At 42.5% G+C, this 27,928-nt stretch overlaps 1 protein-coding gene across 10 annotated transcripts in view; it reads right to left on the bottom strand.

Moving 5' to 3' along the window:
- The window catches only part of LOC140197686 (receptor-type tyrosine-protein phosphatase delta), a 606,878-nt gene that overhangs the window by 318,993 nt on the left and 259,957 nt on the right, over nucleotides 1-27,928 (bottom strand). For all 10 annotated transcript variants that reach the window (XM_072258000.1, XM_072258002.1, XM_072257999.1 and 7 more), the window contains exon 4: nucleotides 11,390-11,531. In XM_072258000.1, coding sequence (XP_072114101.1) covers nucleotides 11,390-11,531 — 142 coding nt within the window. The remainder of the gene's footprint in view (nucleotides 1-11,389; nucleotides 11,532-27,928) is intronic.

Consider the following 27,928-nt stretch of genomic DNA (forward strand, 5'->3'; position numbering starts at 1 on the left):
TTTGTGGCAGAATCACTTAGGACTAAATTACGCTCTGCCTCCACTTACACGGCTAGTGGGGAATCAATTCAACGCCCCACTGATGGGAATTATATCATTCTGCTGCACAGTACAATGTGTTAGCATGTGGCAGAAATCAAAACCACAGCAAAACATTATCAGCAACCCTTGCACAAGAGGATATTAGATACGCCTGACCTTCATCAGGTCATGGGAGACCCATTCTTCAGTTTGGAGTTTGCCTTCTTCATAAGCACTGACTTACAGGAGTGAAGTTTGGTTCTTCTCTCTCCCTACACTCTGCTTTTCAGAGGATAAAGGGGTCTCGGCTCGAAACATCGACTGTTTATTCACTTCCATAAATGTTGCCTGACCTGCTGAGTTCCTCCATCATCTTATGTGCATTGCTCTGGATTTCCAGAACCTGCAGACTTTCTCGTGTTTATAATCTGTGTGGATTGCTACTTTTCTTATCATGTTCCATTACCTAGCCAGTATCCTCTGGTGGTAAATCACTTAATTGTTTCAGGATGAAGATGCTTTGGAGGAGGTGCCAAGGAGCTTTACCAGGATCAACTTTATTTGCTAAATACATTTACATGTACAGTATTTGGAAATTGCTGTGATGTGTCAGTGCTACATGCAACAAAAGCAACAACATTCAACAATTATACAGAATAAAGAATTATAGTTAAAAAATTTAGAAGTTGATATGGAATAAAATATTTATAAATACACAAATAGCAGCAAGTATTTACAATGTCAATAGCATTATAAAAAGTGGCTTAAAGTGTTTACATTTCAGTGCAGTGACACAGGTAATAGATTGAGGAGGTAGGGACAGTTAACTAGAATGATTGATCAGGTTAATTGCCTGAGGGAAGAAACTTTTAAAATGGTATGATGTTTTAGTTTTAATATCCCTATAGCACATTCCAGAAGGGAGTTTTTAGGAAAGGTTTTCTGGGTGGGTAATAAATGGTCTTAAGAGTCTTTCAAACTCGCATCAATTTACATTTGGAAAAATGGAACAAACGGTCTCTTAAACAATTTAGGTACAAATGTACCTCAAGAGCCAGAGTCAGAGTCAGCTTTGCTCGTATGTACAAATACATGTATGGACAGACGCACTGAAAATCTGATATGCAGCAGCATCACAGGCACACTGCATATGCAACATTCACAAGAAAAATACAAGGTAAATATAAATATTACACAGTTTTTCCACAAAGGAACACAATTAGAATAAAAGGAAGCAAAATCCATTTCAGAACAAAGTGATGAAAATGGTTATAGTGTGCTGAATAGGGTTGTGTTTGTTGGTTCAGGAACCTGGTGGTATGGACCTCAGGCTTCTGGGTCCCTGCCCAAAGGTAATAGTGGCCTGATCTTTGATGATGGATGCTGCCTTGCACCTCCAGCAGGTATTACCTTTGGTACAGAGTCTATGATGCATTGGGCTGAGCTCACTGAAGCTTCAATAGATAAGCTCTTCCATATTTACCATATTCCAAACGTCATTTCTGATAAATAATCTGCATATTTTTCCTCTTTATCATGACTTTCGGGCTGAAATTTTCCCAGTCACTATCCACTTTACTTTCCAGATTCCACTGCATTTTTGGAACACATAGTACACCATTAATAAAATCGATCAGAAATCTGACTCCAATTTCACAGGTTGAAGTAACAGACAATCTGCTGGAGGAACTCAGTGGCTTCACCAGTATCTGTGGGAGGAAATAAATCATTCACACTTTGGATCGAAACCCTGTTGCTCCAGATTTCAGTACCTGGTGTCTCTTATACCTCTCAGATGTGATTTGGCTGATCTCCACGAATGTCTGTAACACCTTTAGGGTTGTACACCTGCTTCTACAGTCTGCCAACATCACTTTCAAGCCAACTGATGAGGTTCACTTTTATCTTTTCATTTGGTACTTTTCCACAGAGTTTCTGTTGAAACCAGGAAATCAACAGAAGTTAGTACTACACAGCACTGTACTCTGATGGTAACAGTGCTCCTGGAAGTTGTACCTCGGACTGGGCTGACCACGACTGGAGGTCAGAGTCTAAAACAAAAGGGTGGTCACTCAGGTCAAAGATGAGAAAACAGAAGGAAGTGAATTGTTAAACTTCTCTACCAACAGCCCTGTGTATGCTCAGCTGATGAGTACAATCAAGATACAGATCAATAGAGTTCTGAATATTCAGAAATATGAGATCAGTAGAGGAAATAGGCACCAGGGTTAAAAAAATCACCTATAATTGAATTTTGTAGACATAGCTGGAACAAGTGCCTAATTCCAGCTTCAATTTATTTATCTCTTTTTATGTTTCTTATCTTTCAAATGGATTTAGGGTAGGAATGTTCTGAAAGTAGTTAATCTTAAATATTTTACAATATTTTCCATCAGCAACGACATTAACTTGACTCCTTGGATAGTGAAGATATTCTTTTCAGAGCAAATAAGCACAACTAAACGAGTAATTGTTATGTAAAAATGCACATAATCAGAATACTGGTTTACATTTACCAAAAGGGTTTTCACTGATAATTATCAATTCCATCAATTTATAATAAACTGTCTTTCAAGATAATGGTTCTGCTATGACAAACTGTAATTTTGTCTCTCAATTGCATTTCCAACAAATACCGCATACCCGTTATCATCCATGTACCTATGGAGATAATTTTCTTGCTTGTTTTGATCTCTTTTTGTGGGTTCTCAGCAAAAGACTACTAATGTTCGGTACTACAGCACTGTCTCTAACATATTTCAGTTCCATCCATCTTTTGTAATACTTGGCCAACACAAAATACATGATACATATCTTTAAACATAAAACAAATCTAAGAATTCCCTGGACAATACTTTCTCAGCTGGAACTCCAAAACCAGGACCTTTATCAGCTAGAAGGATAAGGGAAACAAAAGTGTGGGATCACACCACCTGAAAGTTTTCCTCTCAGCAACCAACTTGATAGCTTAATCAACAACACCTACTGTGTCACCTAACTTGATGGAATCAGAACAAAGTTGGACATACAACACTCTACATTTTTACTATAATTGTTCAGGTATCTGCAGATTCTTCAGATTGCATTTATCACATCTAACCACCGTGGGACATTTCCATTAGTAAATGCCTCCTATTTCCAAATCTATTCCAAGCCCATTTCAGAAGAATACATAAAATGTAACACACTTTCATCTGTAATAATATCAGTAATGTTTAAGGCAAAATAAATTTGCTCCTAATTTTGTTATAAACTAGTAATTTAATAAAGCTGATTCTGATTCTATCATTTATGTTTTTACTGCTTGTTAAGCAAAGTAAAAATGCCTGTTAACTTTGCATGGTTGGATTATTAATACTTTAACTTCATGTGGTATATTGGGGCAGTTGACCAAAAGACTGATTACACAGTAAGGTTTAGGTGAGTCTTAGTGAACGAGAATGGAGAGAAGAGCAGAATGGTTCAGGAGTAATTGAAATCAGAAGTGAACAAGAAGCTAGAATTCAAACCTGATTATATATCAGGAGAAAGTTAATTGTGATAGTAAGGTCAGAAGCAACAGACAATCTGCTGGAGTAACTCCATGCACTGAGCAGCATCTATGGGAGGAATTATCAACATTTTGGGTCAAAACCCTGAAAAACAGACTACAAAAGCAGAGATTTTACATAGTCTCTTAAGCCTTATGGCTTTGAGATTCTTAACACCATCCCAAATGTCGTTCTTCTTCACTGTAAGCAGTCATGACTTAGAGGTCAAAACTTACTACATGTAAGAACAGAAGTAAAATAAAAACATGATATGAACAGCAGATAACTTGAGATATGTGCAAAGGTCTGTCAGAATCAGAATCAGATTATTATTATTATTATTAACGGCATGTGACGTAAAATTTGTTAACTTAGCAGCAGCAGTTCAATGCAATACATAATCTAGCAGAGAGAAAAAAATAATAAAATAAAACATACTAAAGAAACAAGTAAATCAATTATGTATATTGAACAGAATTTTTTTTAATGTGCACATACAGAAATACTATATATTTAAAAAAAAGTAAGGTAGTGTCTAAAACTTCAATGTCCACTGAGGAATCGGATGGCAGAGGGGAAGAAGCTGTTCCTGCATCGCTGAGTGTGTGCCTTCAGGCTTCTGTATCTCCTACCTGATGGTAATAGTGAGAAAAGGGCATGCCCTGGGTGCTAGAGGTCCTTAATAATGGACGCTGCCTTCCTGAGACACCACTCCCTAAAGATGTCCTGGGTACTTTGGAGGCTAGTGCTCAAGATGGAGCTGACTAGATTTACAACCTTCTGCAGCTTCTTTCGGTCCTGTGCAGCAGCCCCTCCATACCAGACAGTGATGCAGCCTGTCAAAATACTCTCCACGGTACAGCTATAGAAGTTTTTGAGTGTATTTGTTGACATGCCAAATCCCTTCAAACTCCTAATAAAGTATAGCTGCTGTCTTGCCTTCTTTATGACTACATCGATATGTTGGAACCAGGTTAGATCCTCGGAGATCTTGACACCCAGAAACTTGAAACTGCTCACTCTCTCTGAGGATTGGTATGTGCATGTTCCAATATTCTTTAGAAATAATCTCTTACTGCATGCTGCTTCAAGTACCGTAGGAAACATTCATTGCTACTTCATTTGGAAATCCTTTGACTGTTCCAAGGCTCTTTGAAAGTATTTGTTTCGGTAGCTTGAAGAATATTTTCAGGTTTTGAGACTAACACTTTATTTAGTAAACAAAATTTAGACAGCATCTTCCCAAAACTCTAATATTACATGTAACGTTGCAGAATTATCTCAATTCTTCTTTGAATCTGGTCCATTTTTTTAATCATTCACTTTCAACTTTACAAGTGTTTGTTCTAATTTCTTTTCCCAGTTAATAGCATATTTGCTTTAGGCTTAAAATTATTCAGTTGTAAAACTTAAGTCTGTTTTACTCCACTGCCTACGTGTTCAGAATTGCCACTTTAGAATCAGATGCAAATTTATAAGCATCCTATTTGATTGACTGAACATAACCATCGTTTTACTTAACTAATAAAATGCAAGAGAATGATAGCACAAGAAATTCTGCAGATGCTGGACGCCCAGGGCAACACACACAAAATGCTGAAGGAACTCAGCAGGTCAGGCAGCATCTATGCAGGGGAATAAACGATTTGCATTTCAGCCAAGACTGTTTATCACAAATAATCAAGACAAGTATCAGAGAAGCAAGAATTATCACAATCACAGTCTAGTGTGAGATGGCAAGTGACTTTAAGAGCCAATTATTAATTATTATTTGTCATCATTTTGCAGCAAAGTAGTTTAAAAAAAATTATCACTGATGAATTTCTTTATTTTAGTGGGACACTTTGCGATAGATGTTCTGAGTAGGTCAAAATAAGCAATGTCAAAATAGAAGTTTTCAAAACAAAATTAACTGAGCTAAATTAAAGCCAAAAAAAAATCAATTGCAAGTATTTCTTCTTTGCAGTTCAGATACATTTCTTAATTCAGTGCTCAGTAAGGGACTCCAAGTAATAATCCTTTTATGTTGCTGATGACAAAAATAATTCAGATTAGAAGTCTTTTTTTTTCAAAATATAAACCAAACTTTATGTTTGTATCCAGGATATTTTTTGGAGTTCTATAATGCTGGTTATGTAGCTGATTTTCACTACTTTTGGTTAGTCTATATCGACATTATTAAGATTAGAATTGGAATGAAAGTATTCCAAGCACAAAAATTAATGGAGCACAGGACAATAGCTCAATTTATTCTGTGCACGCCTGATGTTCCAGCAAATATCTAAAATATTAACTTAAAAGGCCAAGTGCTAACTTACAACAGAATTTCTATTGGTTAAATAGCCTGATTTTGCTACCTGAGCAAAGAGGTAAATCACATCACTTTCGGCTGTCAGTTCCTGCCTACTGCAACTAAATTTACTATCAGAATGGCTCTAAAAATTTATTTTTAATGAAATCAGACTGAACCCGCTGGCTATTTGATCACAGACATTATTAATCTTTGCCTCAAAAGCCAGACATAAAAAAAAACAAACTTAATTTGAAGTCACTTACAGTCTTCAATGTACATTCTTTGTAGCCAAATACCATTAGATAGAAAAAAAACTAAGAAATGTGACAAGGATTCACTGAACGTCTATTATTACTTCCAGAATCAAACAAAATGCAAATGCTATCTGGATCATCTCTATGTCTTTTTTTTTGTTCTCACTCTGTTATTATCTTCAGTGTGGCCTTTGTTGAATGGCCGCAGTAACTAACATTTGTCACAAGATAAAGATAGAGACGAGAGAAGCTGTAATTTTCAAAGTGAAAGAAAAGACATTTTCTTTCCCTTTAGTTGGTGGAAAATTGCATGTACTGATTGAATCAGACATCCAGTGATCCCTCTAATGTGTGGACTGGGTAAGGGAATATTGACATGAAAGTATTTTGATTTGCTTGATGATCATCATGTTCAACGTGATAGGTGACTCATATCACTGTCCCAATACTGAGGAAAAATCAAGCTATGTATTATTCAAGCCTACATAACCCTACCAAATTTATAAGTCACCAAAACGAAAATTCAAGGCAAACTATCGAAGAGCCTCACATGCATAAAAGAAATAAAATATAAGCATTCACTGCAAAGTTGCCTCCTCTTCAAAATCAGTTAGGTGGTCACATTGTATAACATTATATGAAAATCAAGCGAGAGCAACAAACTTCAGCGGATTCCTGCTTTTAATTTCCTTGTGCCTCAGCAGATTGTTGAGATCTGGAATTCACAGCTAAATGTGGAATGAGAATGGATTTCAAAGCAGCTTTGAATTGTGAATTGGGCTATCCTTCATGAAGATTAATTGGCAGGATATGGGGAAAATGGAAGATAACTCATTCAAAAAAGCTATCCTTGCCATAACAACCAGATGGCATTGTTCAATACTGAAATTTCCATGGGTGAGGAATTGTGAAAATATGCTTCAAAACACTGAAAGCTGACCAATAATGTAAATTTCATTGTTTATATTAAAGGGTCAATAATATAAATGCCACAAAATCAAAATAATGTTTTAATTCCAAATCACAGGTGTCTATTGCACACCAACTATCAGTGACAAAAATCAGTGCTTTTTGAACACATACAATGACACTACTTAAAAACTGTTCACTCTAAGCACGGTGTAGATGTGCCTGTGACTCACACTAGTTAGAAAATGTTCAGTACAGTCACCTGCCCCAATTAACCAGCATAAAGAAACAAAAGGAATCCCAGTAATTTACTCAATTAGGTTTTGTTCTTTTACAGTTCTGCCAAATAAGTGGCCCCTGCCCCCCACTAACTGATAGCTCAATTATCTGGAATCCACTGTATATGTACTTGTGCATATGACAATAAACTCAACATTGACTCTGAATACTTACACCATATCTGCTGCCCTGCCAGATTCCCTCCCAATAGACCAGGTAGTATTGGGCTCCTTGAGTATCACAAAAGTAGACTTTGATCTTCCAGTTAAATATCTGCTGTTCCACATATTTATTGTGAAAAAAAACAAGTTGGCAAAATGATGTTAACTGATCATTGCATTCTGACTGTTGTGGTGGGAATGAAATCACCATAGAAAAGTACTGGTAGGTACGAAGTAGCTTCTTTATTCGACAACATTCGACAACACAAGCTACAGCAGGCATCATATGGAGACACCTCTGGTCAAAAGCTCTTGCTGGTCCAACATGGGGCTCGATATTTCACGTGCTAAACATCAAAAGACTTTTCCATATTTACAATATATGGACAATGCTTTCTTTAAAACTACATACAAACTTCACACCTCCCGATTCGCACCCACACCACAGGCATCCAAATTAATTTTAATCAGCTTTGTGTGGTCTGGGATTCATGACTTTTAAGAACTCATTGCTCAGAGCTGCACTCCAAATTAAATCCACAATACATATTCAGATGTGAAGACTGGTAGCCAAAGTCATTTGCTAAATATAAATGTGCTAAACCCAATACAGGTAATTGCTCTAACACTGACTAACCAAGTCTTGCTAGCTCAGTGATCTCTATGCAGGCTCAGCAGCTTCTGCATTTGCAGAGAGAGTTACAAATTTAACTTGCACACATAATGCTGAAATTGTCAAGCCCTTGGATCCAATTGACTGCATGATCTACTCGCTGGCATGTATGTGTTCAAATACAGGCCCTGCCTGTCGCCTTTTTGGTTCCTACTTCAAAAATTTGAACTAACTACAATGAGTAATTATTGTCAACTATAAAGATGGCTACAACAGCCTTGTTCAAATTTTACAAACAGAAAATGCTCTAAGGATGTGTATAAGCACCAGATCAGATAGATATTGAGATGCTCAATGCCTCATTAAGAGAATTTGATTTAAAGGGCTTTCTTTTCTCTGGTATATAAGAAGAACTGGAGAGATTTAAGGTAGAAATGTCAGAGCTTAGAACCCAAGGCACTACATAAGCAAAATTCCGCAGATGTCACAAATAAAGACAGAAAATACAGAAATGCTCAGCAATACTATGGCTAGAGAAACAGAATTTATGTTTCAGGCCAATGACCTTTCATCAGAAACATTGTCTGTTTATCGCTCCAAGGTGCTGTCTGGCCTACTGAGTATTTCCAAAACTCTTATAACTAAAGGCACTTTTGTCCATAATGTGATAAAGTAAGTCACGATAATGACTACCTACACCAGCTGCTAAAATTCATTTTTTAAAATGTGCAAGAACAAAATAAAGGAATGAAGTATTTTCAGAAAAAAATACCTGAATTAATATGAAAGAGAAGCAATTATTTCTATTAATACCATAAACTACTGAAGTGACTCTTGCTGAAGTTTGCTTTGACACCCTAGCACAGCTGTGAAAGGTTAGAAACCCCACATCTTCCCGTTGTTAATGTACCATAGTTAAAATGCATTTTTCAGTTTGAAGGATATGTGTCAGAATTAAGTGCACTTATCTTGAATTATCGTACATTAGTTTAAAGCTACAACACAAGGATGCTGTAGCACTATTTCAATGCAACATTCTGACTCGTATTTTATTCAGTTAATTGCACAGATTTTAAATGCATGTCCTAGAAAAACATCAGGCTTCAGAAATAGCTCTGAGCATGGTGTTTGTTATACACTATTTCAGAAAAGAAACTACATTTCCAGAGCAAGTGTTTTTGTTATTTCTGACAGAAGTGAAATATCTGGAGTTACCGCTTTCCTCCAGTTTCACAGACTTATTGATTTTCTTAAATGCTTTTGATATTCATCATTATATCAAGGTCAGTGAATCACTGGACTCTTATCCTGTAGGCACTGATCTCCTTTTAAAATGTAATTTAATTCATGTTCTTTTTAGAAAGAAAGATAATTCATTTTGGTTTTTTCTATTCTTTCCTAACAATTTCCTGTTTTAAACAATGCCGATAAAATGTCTTGTCAGTAGTATCAGATGCTGCATTCATTATTTCATGTGCTTCCATCCCAACATTTGGTGGCTTGCTGTCCCTTTCAAAAATGCTAAATAATGGCTATAAAAACATTACAAAAACAGGAAGCAGAATAGCAGATAGGGTGGGGAAAGGTGACTTGGTTAATCAGGATTTCAGGAATCAGGGAAAGGGAAGTGGGTGAATAGGATATGGTGAAAAAATATTCCGTGCAACAAAGAATACATATTGTGACCACTCTTCACAGTGGCAATGCTAATGGTTTGAATAAAGAGGATTCAAAAACGATGTGCTCAAAGCTTGTGTTGCAAGGCACAAAACCACTGTATTTTAATTGTTTCCAGAACAATATACTGTGGATATATTAAAATATTATCAGGATGGGAAAAGACCGGCTGGTCTATTTGTCTGTCGCATCTCTTCAGCCGGCTTTATGCCTGTCCACCTTTCTTTGTAATTCCCTGAGGCAGTTTATAAACAAGTTTAAGCAAAAAAGTAATTAAAAGAAAATCAAAGAAGCATACATCAGGGCAATCCTTCTCAGTTACCCCTCAGCAACTGAATTTCATCCAGGAAACTATCCTGATCAAATCGTAACTACATTTTGTATGTCTCTGGAACTAATCCAGTGATATAGAAAAGGTAGGTACGATTGGATCATGATGGTTTCTAGACACTTAATGCCTGACTGAACACTTCCAAAGGCTTACTGAATAATGGAGAAACAGGAATTGACTAAGGTATAACTGAGTTCTGTCCTTGCCTAATTTATAAGTATGACCCTGGTGCTCTGCAAGCGCTCACTGCAATAACATCAATATGAACAAGTCCAGCCCTCACACTACTTCATGAACTTCAGTCAAAATGTTCATGAGTCTACGCTTGTCTGCAATCTGTCAACCGCCTATGAAGCCTTTTTAAACTGAGAATTAATTGGATGGCCCTCATTGAACTCTTTTCTCCAGATCCTCAATTCCACTCACTTCATGCTCACAAATAACATTACAATTTTCTTTCAAGGATTTAGCAAAAAAAAACACACCCAAAAACTATCAAGCAATCAGTAATGTACATTGCAGGAAAACCTGAGAAGCAAGGCAGTCCACTCTTGCCAAATACTCCCCTTGCTTTGTTCTTCATTATATTCTGTCTGCATCCCGAAACCAGCTGTTCTTTGTTCTCTAATATTCCTACCGAGACCATCTGAATGGATTTACTTCATAATATAAACTGCTTGACATCACTTTCGCAGCAGGGCACCAATGTTTATCCTCAAGAAGGGGTATTTTAAAATAGTGTTATAATAAACATGGTAATCATGGTCACACAGTATTAGACAATGACATGGAACACTGCTGGATTCTCAATCAGTATTATGAGCTATTTAATTTTAAGACAATAAAATGGTGTGCAGTTGGTTTCCCAGAAAGCACTCTCCTCTTTACCTAAGTGTATCCCTTTGGCCTGCTGAACATACTATGCAGAGCTTGTTCTATATTGAGAATCCTCAGTGGACCCAGTTATCTCCAGTTCACACCGCAGCACCACAGCAGAAACAGCTATGCAAATGATGCAAGATAATACAACAATAATTAATCACTAATTGCTTACTGTTTTAAGACTCCTTCATGATTCGTACCTCTCTGCAAGTCACACTTAATTTAATTGTTGTGATGCCTGATTGTAGGAACTCTTGTCACATCAAACCATCAGGTTCTATACTACGGTGGAAAACCTTATTGCTAACTTCTGCATTTAACTCTAAATTAAAACTGAAGCCAGTTATTCTATATGAATCATGGCAGCTTACCTTGGCAGCTGTAAATGGAAGAGAAACAAGATTGCTGGGTTAAATTTATTATTCAGAAGGAAACATACCACGTAACACCGTGAGCCTGGTCGTGGCACTTATTTCTCCAACACTGTTGGAGGCTACACATTCATAAATAGCCTCATCTCGAGGTGTCCGCAATGGCTGTATTCTAAGAACAGACCCAGATCCATCATCGAATTCTATCACCTGTGAAGGAAAAGAGGATATTGCTTCAGGATATTATTTTCTGATGTTAAAGAATTATCTAGACTTCTTTAGTGACGATTACTGACTATGATATCTGCCCCTTAAATATCCTTCTTTTCCTTTACCATACAGAAGGAAAGAGTTCATCTACATAGCTTGGATTATCATACACTATTTATAGTTGATGCTGAATTAACAACAAAACATTAATATTTCTTAATTAAATTTAATCGAAGTCATAGTACTTAGCTGACAATCTCTTAGAAAAGCTATTATACAAGCTAGCTGAATTCAAAACTATTTTTGGAGCAACTTTTGAGAAGTGTCACTACGAGTAAACAATGAATTTTTCCCATTATTAAAACAGCAATTTTGTAGTCACAGGAAGAGTACCAACATTTAGATTTGCCTCAGCACATTATTTGCTCAAATGGAAACCGGTGTTAATGAATAACTGTTCCTTCCTTCTGGCTGTTGAATTTAACCTGCAAAGGCAGAGGCATTCAGACAGAGCTTTCTCATTTCATTTACGTCTTGATGCATTTCAAAGGGACTTACGCCAGAGTTAAGAAACCTAAGCAAGAGTCTCCCTGAGGAGTCTCACTTTCCTCCCATGACTGCCTGCAGATGTTCAGATTTAGATGGAGCTATGGGATGACTGATCTATGGGTCAATAGAATACCATTTGTGGGGTGATACTGTTGTGTATTTAATATTTCAGTAATACCTGAGCAATGTTATCAATATATTGACTGATTAAGCACTCTTTGTTGTGCATTGCAGGTTATAATGTAAAATGCATTGTGGGTTATATGTAAAAGTACGTGAATGGCATACGTCATCACACCACCACATCATACGTACGTCTCGACAAAAGTAAAAATGAAACCAACATATACACATTCCAGACTTCTTTGTTTCTATTTTGATTACTTTTATGTTTTGGGGGTGACAACAAGGTGTGTTTGAAACAAATCTGAGATGACTACCTACTTGTTGAAGCACAGCAAGAAGTTCAAGTTAAAAAAAGTAGCACAGCTAGAATATAAATACTGATCAAATTGAACAGTACAATAAAAGCAAATGGAATAGCCAATGAGAAACAAGTACCAGTTTTGCTGAGTGCATTAGGTGGAAAGGCATACAGTTTGCCTAGAAGTTTGACAGCTCCAGCTAAAGCATCTGAAATGAGCTTTGCTAATATCGTGAATGTAACGCAGGAACATTTAGAATCAAAATCATTGTCGATTGCAAAATGCTTTCGGTTTCATCAATGGAATCCAAAGGAAGGGCATGTAGCGGTGTGCTACACACAGCGCTAGAATAACCACATGGAGTCGGTGAGTTAGAGTTGCGATGAAAGAGATTTATTCAGACTTCGCGGCCTGCTTTAAAGCCTTCCCGTTCCCGCCCTCCCCGGGCAGGACTGCTGTGGGGAATGCATATTCCCAGACCCTTTCCGCACACGGGATTTTCCCCCTGCTGGTGAAGATGGCCTGGCGCCCTTTTTGGGGCCGGCCCTCTGCCTGCGCGCGCTGTTGTGAGCCGGTTCATGGGTGCCAGAAAGTGGGTCGCCACATAACCCCCCCCAGAACCGGCGATACCTCCCCCAATGTCCACAGTCTGGATCGGCCTCTGTTTGGGAGGTCTGCCCCTGCGCCGCGGTGCCTGAGCCTGGACCGGCTGCGCCAAGTCCACATGGGCCGGTTTGAGTTCGTCCACCGTGAAAACCTCCTCTCTCCCCCCAATGTCCAGCACGAACGTGGACCTGTTGTTCCTGATCACCTTAAATGGCCCCTCGTAGGGCCGCTGTAGCGGTGCCCGGTGTCCGCCCCGTCGTACAAAAAGAAACTTACAGTTCTGCAGGTCTTTGGGTACGCAGGTCGGGCTCTGTCCGTGCTGTGAAGTGGGTATGGGGGCCAGGTTACCGAGCCTCTCCCGTAGTCTGTCCAGGACTGCTGTGGGTTCTTCCTCTTGCCCCCTTGGGGCTGGTATGAACTCTCCTGGGACTACCAGGGGCGCGCCGTACAACAGCTCAGCCGACGAGGTGTGCAGATCCTCTTTGGGCGCCGTGCGGATTCCGAGCAGGACCCAGGGAAGCTCGTCCACCCAGTTAGGCCCCTCCAGGCGGGCCATGAGACCTCAGGTGACGGTGGAAACACTCCACTAGTCCGTGTGACCGTGGGTGGTAGGCAGTTGTGTGGTGTAGCTGCGATCCTAAAAGGCTGGCCATAGCTGACCACAGGCTGGAGGTGAACTGGGCGCCCCTGTCGGAGGTAATGTGGGCCGGTACCCCAAAGCGGGCTACCCAGGTAGTGATCAGTGCTCGGGCGCAGGATTCGGAGGTGGTGTCGGTGAGCGGGACTGCCTCTGGCCATCTGGTGAACCAGTCTACGATAGTTAGGAGGTACCGCGCTCCTCGTGACACTGGCAGGGGCCCCACGATATCCACATGGATGTGGTCGAACCTCCGGCGGGTGGGTTCGAACCGCTGCGGCGGAGCCTTGGTATGCCGCTGCACCTTTGCCGTTTAGCACTGCATGCACGTTTTGGCCCATTCACTGACCTGTTTATGCAGTCCATGCCACACGAACCTGTTGGCGACCAGCCGGACGGTTGTCCTGATGGAGGGGTGCGCTAAGTTGTGAATGGACTCAAAAACCCGCCGGCGCCAGGCTGCTTGGACGACGGGGCGGGGTTGGCCGGTAGCTACGTCACATAGTAGGGTCCTCTCACCTGGGCCTACGGAGAGGTCTTGGAGCTGCAAACCGGAGACTGCAGTCCTGTAACTGGGGATCTCAGCGTCTGCCTGCTGTGCCTCTGCCAGCGCTGCATAGTCCACCCCCTGGGACAGGGCCTGTATGGTCGGTCTGGAAAGTGCGTCCGCCACGACGTTGTCCTTTCCTGAGACATGCCGGATGTCCGTCGTGTACTCGGAGATGTAGGACAGATGTCGCTGCTGGCTGGATGACCAGGGGTCGGACACCTTCATGAACGCAAAGGTAAGCGGTTTGTGGTCTGCGAACACGGTGAAGGGCCTACCTTCTAAGAAGTACCTGAAATGCCGGATTGCCAGGTATAGTGCCAATAGCTCCTGGTCGAAAGCGTTGTATTTGAGTTCGGGTGGTCGTAGGTGTTTGCTGAAGAACGCCAGGGGTTGCCAGCGGCCCTTGATGAGTTGTTCCAGCACTCCACCGACCGCTGTGTTGGATGCGTCCACCGTGAGGGCAGTAGGAACGTCTGTTCTGGGGTGCACTAGCATCGCGGCGTTTGCCAAGGCTTCTTTGGTTTTAACGAAAGTGGTTGCAGCCTCTTCGTCCCAGGTAATGTCCTTGCCCTTACCCGACATTAGAGTGAACAGGGGTCGCATGGTTCGGGCTGCTGAGGGGAGGAAACGGTGGTAGAAATTCACCATACCCACGAATTCCTGCAGGTCTTTGATTGTGTTGGGTCGGGGGAAGTTGCGGACCGCGTCTACCTTGGCGGGCAGCGGGGTTGCCCCGTCTTTAGTAATCCTGTGGCCCAGGAAGTTGATGGTGTCGAGTCCGAACTGGCATTTGGCTGGGTTGATTGTAAGGCCGAATTCGCACAGGTGGGAGTAGAGCTGGCGGAGGTGGGACAGATGCTCCTGCTGACTACTGCTGGCTATGAGGATGTCGTCCAAATAAATGAATGCAAAGTCCAGGTCGCGTCCCACCGCGTCCATTAGCCGCTGGAAAGTCTGTGCGGCATTCTTTAGACCAAACGGCATTCTGAGGAATTCGAAAAGTCTGAACGGGGTGATAAGTGCTGTTTTGGGGATGTCATCCGGATGTACAGGGATTTGATGGCATCCCTGGACGACGTCTACCTTGGAAAAGATCCTTGCGCCGTGTAGGTTTGCTGCGAAGTCTTGAATGTGCGGACAGGGTAGCGGTCTGGCGTTGTAGCCTCGTTCAGTCTGCGGTAGTCACCGCATGGCCTCCAGCCCCCCGTTGCCTTGGGCACCATGTGAAGGGGGGAGGCCCATGGGCTGTCGGACCGTCGTATGATCCCCAATTCCTCCATCTTCTTGAACTCCTCCTTCGCCAGTCGGAGCTTGTCCGGGGGAAGCCTTCGAGCACGGGTGTGGAGGGGTGGTCCCTGGGTCGGGATGTGGTGCTGTACTCCGTGTCTAGGCATGGCTCCCATGAACTGCGGTGTCAGTACTGATGGGAAATCCGCTAGGACCCTGGTGAATTCGTCGTCGGACAGCATGATGGAGTCCAGGTGTGGGGCTGGCAACTGTGCTTCACCCAGGGAGAACGTTTGAAAAGTCTTGGCGTGGACTAATCGCTTCCCTTGCAGGTCGACCAGCAGGCTGTGGGCTCGCAGAAAATCCGCCCCCAGGAGTGGTTGGGCCACGGCGGCCAGTGTGAAGTCCCACGTGAACCGGCTGGAGCTGAACTGTAGCCGCACCGTGCGGGTGCCGTAGGTTCGTATTGTGCTGCCATTTGCGGCCCTCAGGGTGGGTCCCGGTTCTCTGTTGCGGGTACCGTAACTCGTTGGATGTAAGACGCTGATCTCCGCTCCGGTGTCGACCAAAAAGCAGTGTCCCAACTGCTTGTCCCAGACGTACAGGAGGCTGTCCTGATGGCCAGCCGCCGTGGCCATCAGCGGCGGATGGCCCTGGCATTTCCCAGGAATTTGCAGGGTGGTCTGCAGCGGCTGGCCTCTGTGCCCCACCGCTGGTGGTAGAAACACCGTTGTTCGTTGGGCTCCTCACTCCCGTCGCCGGGTTTTGTAGGCTCTGCTGCCGGGCCTGGTCTGGTCTGTCGTTGGGCACGTGGCTTGGTGATCTGTGCGACGGATGCCCCTCTCTCTTTCCTGGAATTCCAAAGCACATCTGCTCGGGCCGCCACCTCCCGGGGGTTGCTGAAATCTGCGTCGGACAGCAGCAGGCATATGTCCTCGGGCAGTTGCTCTAGGAACGCCTGCTCAAACATGAGGCAGGGTTTGTGTCCTTCAGCCAGGACCAGCATCTCGTTCATTAATGCTGACGGCGGCCTGTCTCCCAAACCATCCAGGTGCAGTAAGCGGGCAGCTCGTTCGCGCCGTGAGAGTCCGAAAGTCCTTATGAGCAGGGCTTTGAATGCTGTGTATTTGTCGTTCTTCGGGGGCCACTGTATAAACTCCTCAACTTGTGCAGCAGTCTCTTGGTCGCGTGAGCTCAGCACGTAGTAGTAGCAAGTGGACTCCGAGGTTATCTGCCGAATGTGGAATTGTGCTTCTGCTTGTTCGAACCATAATTGGGGTCGCAGCATCCAGAAGCTTGGCAGTTTTAACGAAACTGCGTGAACAGACGCAGCATCGGTCATCTCTGGTCCACATATCATTTGGGCCGTCGGGGTCACCAATTGTAGCGGTGTGCTACATACAGCGCTAGAATAACCACACGGAGTCGGTGAGTTAGAGTTGCGATGAAAGAGATTTATTCAGACTTCGCGGCCTGCTTTAAAGCCTTCCCGTTCCCGCCCTCCCTGGGGCGGGACTGCCGTGGGGAATGCATATTCCCAGACCCTTTCCGCACACGGGATTTTCCCCCTGCTGGTGAAGATGGCCTGGCGCCCTTTTTGGGGCCAGCCCTCTGCCTGCGCGCGCTGTTGTGAGCCAGTTCATGGGTGCCAGAAAGTGGGTCGCCACAGGCAGTCCATATCATCATACATAGCTGAATTGAGGTAGTTGTCTGAGGATTGTCAGTTCAGTGATTGGCTTAATTATGCACTGAAAGATTGTTTAGTTTGCGGAATCTTACAAGAAAGTATTCAAAAATGTCTCCTAACCAAAGCACAACTTACATTTAAAACAGCAGTTGAAATACTGCAGCTCTATCAATGGAAACAACAGAGACTCAATTGAGTTGCAGTCAGGAATGAAAGTGCATGTGAAAAAAAAAATTGCAATGTCTAAACAGAACAGAAACCTGCCTGGCTAAACAAATTATGTTACCATTGTGGCATGGGGTCACGTACACCAGACCAATGCAGATTTAAAGGCGAAATGCGCAGAAAATGCAAAAAAGTAGAACACAGACAAAGAGCATGTCAGGCAGACAAATATGAATGGGCTGCCAAAGGAAGAGTTAAAGATAAAATATCAAGTTGCAGTTTCAAAAAGAGCACTCATCTGCATGTCATTGATGAAAAAGCTGAAAATGCTGATAGTGACACAGGACTAGGTAGCCTTGAGATCTACATGTGAAAACTAGCGATAGACAAGCCATATAGCTGACAGCAAAAGAAATTGGCAAAATGAGTTTAGATGACATTTCGAAGATACTAAAATGAAGCCTGCAGATGTCCAGCTGAGAACTTAGACCCCAGAGTCAACTCCTACAACCACCGCAGAGGAGGCATCAGAACATGAGATGGCTTCACAGTCACAAATCTCATCTGCTAAGCACAGGGACGCCCTCCCACTCTTGTCAGGAAAGAGAAAAAGAGCCTCCATAGTGATTAAATCTTCAGGCTTGAATGGGACTATTTAAAATTTATCCTGCTGTGGATGTCTGTTTAGCAGTTGTATTATATACTATTTTGTGTGTGTATGTGTGTGTGTGTGTGTGTGTGTGTGTGTGTGTCTGTCTGTCTGTCTGTCTGCCTGTGTGTCCTTTTTATTTATTTACTTAGTTTGAGATACATTCTTTATTGAGTTGGAGTTTTTAGCTAAGCAGGGAGGGGCATTGCATTTTTAATATTTAAGTAAAATTTGTGTAATATTGTAAATATATTGTTTGATTAAGCTCTCTATTGTTTACAGAATAGACTGCAGGTTATATGTTAAAGTACTTGAATGGTATATGTCATTGTGCTACCACGTCATACGTATGCGCCTTGCTAAAAGTAAGAATGAAACTAATTAAACAGGAAATTAGAAATGCATGCAATAAAGGAACAGCGGTTATAATGGGTGACTTCAAACTACATGTAGATTGGGTGAACCAAATTGGTAAGGGTGCTGAGGAAGAGGATTTCTTGGAATGTATGCGGGATGGTTTTCTGAACCAACATGTCGAGGAACCAACTATAGAGCAAGCCATTCTAGGCTGGGTATTGAGCAATGAGGAAGGGTTAATTAGCAATCTTGTCGTGAAAGGCCCCTTGGGTAAGAGTGACCATAATATGGTGGAATTCTTCATTAAGATGGAGAGTGACATAGTTAATTCAGAAACAAAGGTTCTGAACTTAAACAAGGGTAAACTTTGAAGGTATGAGATGTGAATTAGCTAAGATAGACTGGCAAATGATACTTAAAGGGTTGACGGTGGATATGCAATGGCAAGCATTTAAAGATCGCATGGATGAACTACAACAATTGTTCATTCTAGTTTGACAAAAGAATAAACCAGGGAAGGTAGTGCACCCCTGGCTGACAAGGGAAATTAGGGATAGTATCAATTCCAAAGAAGAAACGTACAAATTAGCCAGAAAAAGCGGCTCACCTGAGGACTGGGAGAAATTCAGAGTCCAGCAGAGGACAAAGGGCTTAATTAGGAAACGGAAAAAAGATTATGAGAGAAAACTGGCTGGGAACATAAAAACTGACTGTAAAAGCTTTTATAGATATGTGAAAAGAAAAAGATTGGTTAAGACAAATGTAGGTCCCTTACAGTCAGAAACAGTTGAATTGATCATGGGGAACAAGGACATGGCAGACGAACTGAATAACTACTTTGGTTCTGTCTTCACTAAGGAGGACATAATTAATCTTCTGGAAATAGTAGGGGACCGAGGGTCCAGTGAGATGGAGGAACTGAGCGAAATACATGTTAGCAGGTAAGTGGTGTTAGGTAAATTGAAAGGATTAAAGGCAGATAAATTCCCAGGGTCAGATGGTCTGCACCCCAGAGTGCTTAAGGAAGTAGCCCAAGAAATAGTGGATGCATTAGTGATAATTTTTCAAAACTCTTTAGATTCTGGACTAGTTCCTGAGGATTAGAGGGTGGCTAATATAACCCCGCCTTTTAAAAAAGGAGGGAGAGAGAAACCAGGGAATTGTAGACTAGTTCCCTAACATCGGTGGTGGGGAAAATGCTAGGGTCAGTTATCAAAGATGTGATAACAGCACATTTGGAAAGTAGTGAAATCATCGGACAAAGTCAGCATGGATTTGTGAAAGGAAAATCATGTCTGACAAATCTCATAGAATTTTTTGAGGATGTAACTGGTAGAGTGGATGGGGAGAACCAGGGGATGTGGTATATTTGGATTTTCAAAAGGCTTTTGACAGGGTCCCACACAGGAGATTAGTGTGCAAACTTAAACCACACGGTATTGGGGGTAAGGTATTGATGTGGATAGAGAATTGGTTGGCAGACAGGAAGCAAAGAGTGGGAATAAACGGGACCTTTTCAGAATGGCAGGCAGTGACTAGTGGGGTACCGCAAGGCTCAGTGCTGGGACCCCAGTTGTTTACAATATATATTAATGACTTAGATGAGGGAATTAAATGCAGCATCTCCAAGTTTGCGGATGACACAAAGCTGGGCGGCAGTATTAGCTGTGAGGAGGATGCTAAGAGAATGCAAGGTGACTTGGATAGGTTAGGTGAGTGGGCAAGTTCATGGCAGATGCAATTTAATGTGGATAAATGTGAGGTTATCCACTTTGGTGGCAAAAACACGAAAACAGATTATTATCTGAATGGTGGCCGATTAGGAAAAGGGGAGGTGCAACGAGACCTGGGTGTCATTATACACCAGTCATTGAAAGTGGGCATGCAGGTGCAGCAGGCGGTGAAAAAGGCGAATGGTATGCTGGCATTCATACCAAGAGGATTCAAGTACAGGAGCAGGGAGGTACTACTGCAGTTGTACAAGGCCTTGGTGAGACCACACCTGGAGTATTGTGTGCAGTTTTGGTCCCCTAATCTGACGAATAGACATTCTTGCCATAGAGGGAGCACAAAGAAGGTTCACCAGAGTAATTCTTGGGATGGCAGGACTTTCATATGATGAAAGACTGGATTGGCCAGGCTTATACTAGCTGGAATTTAGAAGATTGAAGGGGGGATCTGATTAAAACGTATAAAATCCTAAAGGGGTTGGACAGGCTAGATGCAGGAAGATTGTTCCCGATGTTGGGGAAGTCCAGAACGAGGGGTCACAGTTTGAGGATAAAGGGGAAGCCTTTTAGGACCGAGATGAGGAAAAACTTCTGCACACAGACAGTGGTGAATCTGTGGAATTCTCTGCCACAGGAAACAGTTGAAGCCAGTTCATTGGCTGTATTTAAGAGGGAGTTAGATATGGCCCTTGTGGCTAAAGGGATCAGGGGATATGGAGAGAAGGCAGGTACAGGGTTCTGAGTTGGATGATCAGCCATGATCATACTGAATGGCGGTGCAAGCTCGAAGGGCCGAATGGCCTACTCCTGCACTTATTTTCTATGTTTTTATGTTTTTTAATGTAAATGTATTTCGATTAATTTTATGTTTTGGAGTAAACATAACAGATACATAATATCAGTGGTGAAAGAAGCCATTAGCTTAGAAATTATAGCGGAGATATTATTTAATAAGCATTACACACACATTCATTTTTTCTATTCAGCTATAACAAAGGAATCGACAAACTGTATATATTAAACACACTTAACAGCCCCTCCCCCCCACACAACTATTAGAATATTTATACAAAAAAGCTTAGACTGAATTGCGGACTAAAATATGTTCTCTTTAATGCGATGACTTGCTTTAAAATACCATGTGGAGCAACTGGCAAAATGTCCATTTCAGAGGACTGGTGAGGTTCTTCTCTGCTGTCCGTATCCTCTACAAGTTGAAAAATTATCACCTGGGTCCGTTGATTTTCTTTATGGCTTCTAATTTATCCTTTATTTCTTCAGTCAGAGATTCAACATTCTTGTACAATTTACAAGCACTGTAACCCTTTAGTGATTCAAATACTGACAGACTATTTGACAGCAGGAGGTATAAAAGCCAAGCCCAACTGTATTCACTCTGCATTAATGCACAAGGTTATCGACTTTATGTCCTGTCAGTGTCAAACTTGACAATTTCACTCTCCATGAAATTGGCACTGGGAGCATTGCAATATTTCCCTGTTCTGTATAAATTTCGGAAAGGAGAATATTGTAATTTTTGTTTTGGTAGGTGTCCTTCGGTAACTGGGAGGATACAGAGTCAGCGGGACAGACGTGAATGCAGTGGATAAATAATGCCACTCCAAACTCCCCAGCTACAACAAAGAAAGAAGACTGTGAAGTGGCATTTATCTCTCATCATCAATCTTGCACACTTGGTTGAAAAAAACAGTAAATTACGGGCTGTGAAATACTTTGAGACAGCCTAAGGACACAAAAGCACCACATGTAACTGAGGGGTCTTTACTATATTCTGTGGGACACAGAAATTACTTCCTACTGCTGATGTACGAGAGTTGGCGAAAATTGGAATCCTGAAAAAAGGATATTTTGATCTCACAGTATACGCATAATCTAAACACTGAACTATCGTGAATTAGGCTGTGGCTGCATTACCACTGCCAGTCACTGACTAATATAGAGTTTTAATTTTGGTCGGTTGTAATTCTGAAAACTTGATAATGCGATTAGTTTGAGAAAAGATAAGTGCTAGATGGGCCTTGCGGTTTTTATCTTCCAGTCGAAGCAATCCTTTATATATAAGAGGTCAGACAACCCCATAGGGAAAAATTTCCATTAAGAGATTCTGTATTCTCAAATCAAGCGACTTATTCTACCAATGTCGTCCATTCTCTGGCTCTCAATCCAAAAAAAAGTTAATAGCATTTAGGCTTGAGGCAAAGAGAAGAAATAAAGGGTTATCTTTCACAAACACCCACTGATCTGAATAAAAATCAAAAATTGCCCGACAGCAAACAAAGAAGTAACAAAAGCAATGATATTCACATCTGTTCTTCATGCTGTGATGAAAAATGAAAGTGCAAGGCAAAACTTTCCTTCATAACAGCTTTAAAGTACAGCCTCAGCAAACACACGAAATAAATCTCTATTTTAAAACCACATCAGAATTCAGTTGGCAGGAAGACAGGAGTGCTGATATGTGAATGATAATAGAATTTAAAAACCCAAAGGTTTTACTGAACTAAAAGTGAGTAATCTGTCAAATTTCTTCATTCAATATCTTCCACATATATCATTCATTACTTTCCCCAAAGTGGTGCCACACTTGAAAAGCGATGGGCATCTCTAAGTGGAGCCTCAGGGATGCAAGCACTGTTTTGTACAATTCTAGACAAGTTCAAGAAAAAGGGATGGAAGAACTTCTGACATCTGCAGCTTTTGACTTCTTGAGAAATGCCATTTCATACAATATCCTTAAACTAAACCGCTGCTCTTCATTATACACGATCACTGACATATCTGAGACTTGATTCAACAGGGTACAAGAAAAAATAACAGCATTCTTCAACACACATCAAAGTTGCTGGTGAACGCAGCAGGCCAGGCAGCATCTCTAGGAAGAGGTACAGTCGACGTTTCAGGCCAAGACCCTTCGTCAGGACTAACTGAAGGAAGAGTGAGTAAGGGATTTGAAAGTTGGAGGGGGAGGGGGAGATCCAAAATGATAGGAGAAGACAGGAGGGGGAGGGATGGAGCCAAGAGCTGAACAGGTGATAGGCAAAAGGGGATACGAGAGGATCATGGGACAGGAGGTCTGGGAAGAAAGGCAAGGAGTGGGGGGGGGAACCCAGAGGATGGGCAAGAGGTATATTCAGAGGGACAGTGGGAGAAAAAGGAGAGTGAGAGAAAGAATGTGTGCATAAAAGTAAGTAACAGATGGGGTACGAGGGGGAGGTGGGGCCTTAGCAGAAGTTAGAGAAGTCGATGTTCATGCCATCAGGTTGGAGGCTACCCAGACGGAATATAAGGTGTTGTTCCTCCAACTTGAGTGTGGCTTCATCTTTACAGTAGAGGAGGCCGTGGATAGACATGTCAGAATGGGAATGGGATGTGGAATTAAAATGTGTGGCCACTGGGAGATCCTGCTTTCTCTGGTGGACAGAGCGTAGATGTTCAGCAAAGCGGTCTCCCAGTCTGCGTTGGGTCTCGCCAATATATAAAAGGCCACATCGGGAGCACCGGACGCAGTATATCACCCCAGTCGACTCACAGGTGAAGTGTTGCCTCACCTGGAAGGACTGTTTGGGGCCCTGAATGGTGGTAAGGGAGGAAGTGTAAGGGCATGTGTAGCACTTGTTCCGCTTACACGGATAAGTGCCAGGAGGGAGATCAGTGGGCAGGGATGGGGGGGACGAATGGACAAGGGAGTTGTGTAGGGAGCAATCCCTGCGGAATGCAGAGAGAGGGAGGGAGGGAAAGATGTGCTTAGTGGTGGGATCCCGTTGGAGGTGGCAGAAGTTACGGAGAATAATATGTTGGACCCGGAGGCTGGTGGGGTGGTAGGTGAGGACCAGGGGAACCCTATTCCTAGTGGGGTGGCGGGAGGATGGAGTGAGAGCAGATGTACGTGAAATGGGGGAGATGCGTTTAAGAGCAGAGTTGATAGTGGAGGAAGGGAAGCCCCTTTCTTTAAAAAAGGAACACATCTCCCTCATCCTAGAATGAAAAGCCTCATCCTGAGAGCAGATGTGGCAGAGACGGAGGAATTGCGAGAAGGGGATGGCGTTTTTGCAAGAGACAGGGTGAGAAGAGGAATAGTCCAGATAGCTGTGAGAGTCAGTAGGCTTATAGTAGACATCAGTGGATAAGCTGTCTCCAGAGACAGAGACAGAAAGATCTTGAAAGGGGAGGGAGGTGTCGGAAATGGACCAGGTAAACTTGAGGGCAGGGTGAAAGTTGGAGGCAAAGTTAATAAAGTCAACGAGTTCTGCATGCGTGCAGGAAGCAGCGCCAATGCAGTCGTCGATGTAGCGAAGGAAAAGTGGGGGACAGAACCAGAATAGGCACGGAACATAGATTGTTCCACAAACCCAACAAAAAGGCAGGCATAGCTAGGACCCATACGGGTGCCCATAGCTACACCTTTAGTTTGGAGGAAGTGGGAGGAGCCAAAGGAGAAATTATTAAGAGTAAGGACTAATTCCGCTAGACGGAGCAGAGTGGTGGTAGAGGGGAACTGATTAGGTCTGGAATCCAAAAAGAAGCATAGAGCTTTGAGACCTTCCTGATGGGGGATGGAAGTATATAAGGACTGGACATCCATGGTGAAAATAAAGCGGTGGGGGCCAGGGAACTTAAAATCATCGAAAAGTTTAAGAGCGTGAGAAGTGTCACGAACATAGGTCGGAAGGGATTGAACAAGGGGTGATAAAACCGTGTCGAGGTATGCAGAAACGAGTTCGGTGGGGCAGGAGCAAGCTGAGACAATAGGTCGGCCAGGACAGGCAGGTTTGTGGATCTTGGGTAGGAGGTAGAAACGGGAAGTGCGGGGTGTGGGAACTATAAGGTTGGTAACAGCATTCTTCATTATCCACAGTATAATAGAAAGCCTTTCATGCATTTATCTGTAGATTCCCACTGTAACGACAGGGTCCCACTTGTGATAACTATTTGGAACCTGAACTCTCATACAACAGCAGTATGTGGGAGAGGAACACAGAAACAGTGGTGACAGGAGAGCGAGTAGGTGTGAGAAGAGAAGCCCCCAGCCGGTCTCAACGAGTGAGTAAATGAGTTAGCTTGCCTAGCGCTCCTCGCTCTGTTTGGCACAGTCCAGCCTCCGATTGTCGTGGCTTAGGGAATGAATGAGTGACAGGGTGAGAGAAACAGAATTATCCCATTCCCACCTGGCAGAAGATAGCTGCAGCCCTGCAGCAGCCGGCAAATCCATCCCATCTGGTCTCCCGAATGCTTGCTTACATGTATGGGATGGTCACAAATTGGGTATTTGTAACCTGAGTGGGGTCTATTTGCTTTACTGAAAGCCAACTGGGGAAAGACAGAATGATAGAAAGGAAGCAGAACCTGCCCCATAACCTCAACATGTTGTTTCATTAGGTTTTCCACAGCTATCCAAGTACTTCTCCGGTTGAAACTTTCTCAGAATGTGGGATCACAACCACAGTGACTTTCTACATCACAAGCCTTCCCAAATGGTCAATAAATTTGCCTTCTTTCACTGAGGTAAATGATGGGATGATGCTGGCTGGATCAGTAGGGTCAATGAGGCTGATGCTGAATCTTTTACATTCAGACAGCGTCAGCTGCAATTGTGCATTCAAGTTTCATGACAAAACTGTGAAAACTGGAACTCCTCATTTCTAGCTGACACTGATCCTACAATGCTTTGACTCAGGACAGAACTTCAAAGGAAAGTAAGAAAAGCTCAAATCTTGAGGACAAGCCTGATGATCATAACCTGCTGATTCAAGAAAGGATATCATATCCAATAATTAACTTTATTTTGGTGAAGTTTTATGAATTAACTTAATTAGAGCTGCAGCTTTGCCTACTAATGGTCAAATTAAACAGCTTAAAGAATCACATCTAGCTTCACAGTATGAAGGCGCCTCACTGAAGAACTCTTTCCACAGAGCCCAGAGCAAGACAGAATAGGAACAAGCCCTTCAGCCCACAATATCATGCTGAATGAATTAAGGAGCTGATGCCAAGTTGAACAAATCTCTTCTGCCTGCACATGGTCCATATCTCCTCCATTCCCTGCATACTTATGTGCCTAACCGTGAACAGGCTTAGTAGACTAGAGACACACAGGATTGAAGAAGCTGGAGTCTTTAGCAGCAAGCCATCTACTGGATGAACTCAGTGGCTTGAGCTGCTCTTGTGGGAGGAAGGGAATTGTCGATGTTTCACACTGTACTGATGAAAGATTTCAAACTGAGATGTTGACAATTCATTTCTCCCCCACAGATGCTGGTCAACCTGCGAGAGTTACTCCATCAGTGCCCAAACACATGTTTTCCCTACCAAGCTTCTTAGAGTTTGAGTAAACACAAGAGCTGTGAATGAGAATCTACCTAAAGAAGTAAATTAGGGAGTTAGAGGGTTAATGAGGTTCCCATCAGGTCCCCTGATGCAACATTTTCTTAAGGACGAAATGTCTATCAATTGAAATTCATCTGTGTAATTTTAGGCATACTCTTGTCTAGCACCAAATAGAATGGAACAGTTGACTAAAGCAGTCAGTGATTCCACAACCCCCAATTGTCACGGGGGGGGGGGGGGGGGCGGAGTTAAGCCATTCAACATGTACCCAATTATCACGTAAGCAGAAATCCTGATTGGTTACAGTCATGAGTACCATTTCCATGGTGCCTGCTGCAATTTCTTGTGAAAACTTACGACAAATATCTGACTGGGTCATCATCTGGTGTGTGACAGATTCTTCAGATCCCAAGAGAATGGAGTTCAGGTCAGGTCAGCTGTTGATTGCGGGGTAATGTCCACGTTCCAGCTTGGTGCTTCCACTAGAAGCTTTTCCGTGAATAAATAAGGAGCTTAACTTCTTCCTTTATGTTGCTGTGAACTGTGTCTGCACCTTGTGCTCTGCCTCTAGCCCTCTGATTCCTGGTATATGAAACCCCACAGACATGGCAGTAAGCACACTCTCCAGAACCATCAGTCACATGTCTGGAGAGAATGTGACTCCCAGTCAGATTCAGCAGAATAATACTGCAGACATATAAATTGCAACCAGTAGAAAAATCTACCAGCAACTGTTGGCAGCACCCACCAAGCCATAAGCTGGGCTTAATGAGCAGCAAGTGTAAATAAATGGAAAAGTGTCCATGCTAATAACAACAGTTTTTACAAGTTGATTCTCAATTCTGGCACCAAGGACAATCTCCACAATCATGGCAAGAGAAAGCACACCTCCTTGAAAAGTGGAGGCTATGAGGGCAATACTTCGTGAAGCAAACTGTTGGTTTCACTGAGAGCTGGAAGATTCCATCTCTAATTATCAGTACTGAGATTAATGTTACAAATTACTTCACAAAATCTCTTTATAGTCATTATCCAATCAAAACCACCAAGTACAAGGCATGACCTTTTGGTTAGTGTGAGGACCTCTAAAAATTCTTTGGTCAATCTCCATTCCTCCTATTCCCACATTTGGATCTGTGTTCTTTAAATGTGCTTGATTCTGTGGAAAGAATTCACGGTGCTTCACATTGGAAATAAATATGATCCCAAGGAGTTTGCAATCAGCTGATCACTGAGGGCAAAAGGAAAATGCAAAATCACAACAAGGAAAAATATGATTCAGTAGTGGTGATACAACCATTAGCTCCTCACATTGACGGTGATGAAATGCTTTGAGAGTTTGGTCAAGACTAGACTGAACTCCCGCCTCAACAATGACCTGTACCTGTTGCAATTTGCCTATTGTCACAATAGGTCAATGGCAGTTGCATTCTCAATGGCTCTTCACATGGCCTTAGACCACCTGGACAA

This window comes from Mobula birostris, chromosome 5 (genome assembly GCF_030028105.1).
Source record: "Mobula birostris isolate sMobBir1 chromosome 5, sMobBir1.hap1, whole genome shotgun sequence".
Taxonomy (NCBI): domain Eukaryota; kingdom Metazoa; phylum Chordata; class Chondrichthyes; order Myliobatiformes; family Myliobatidae; genus Mobula; species Mobula birostris.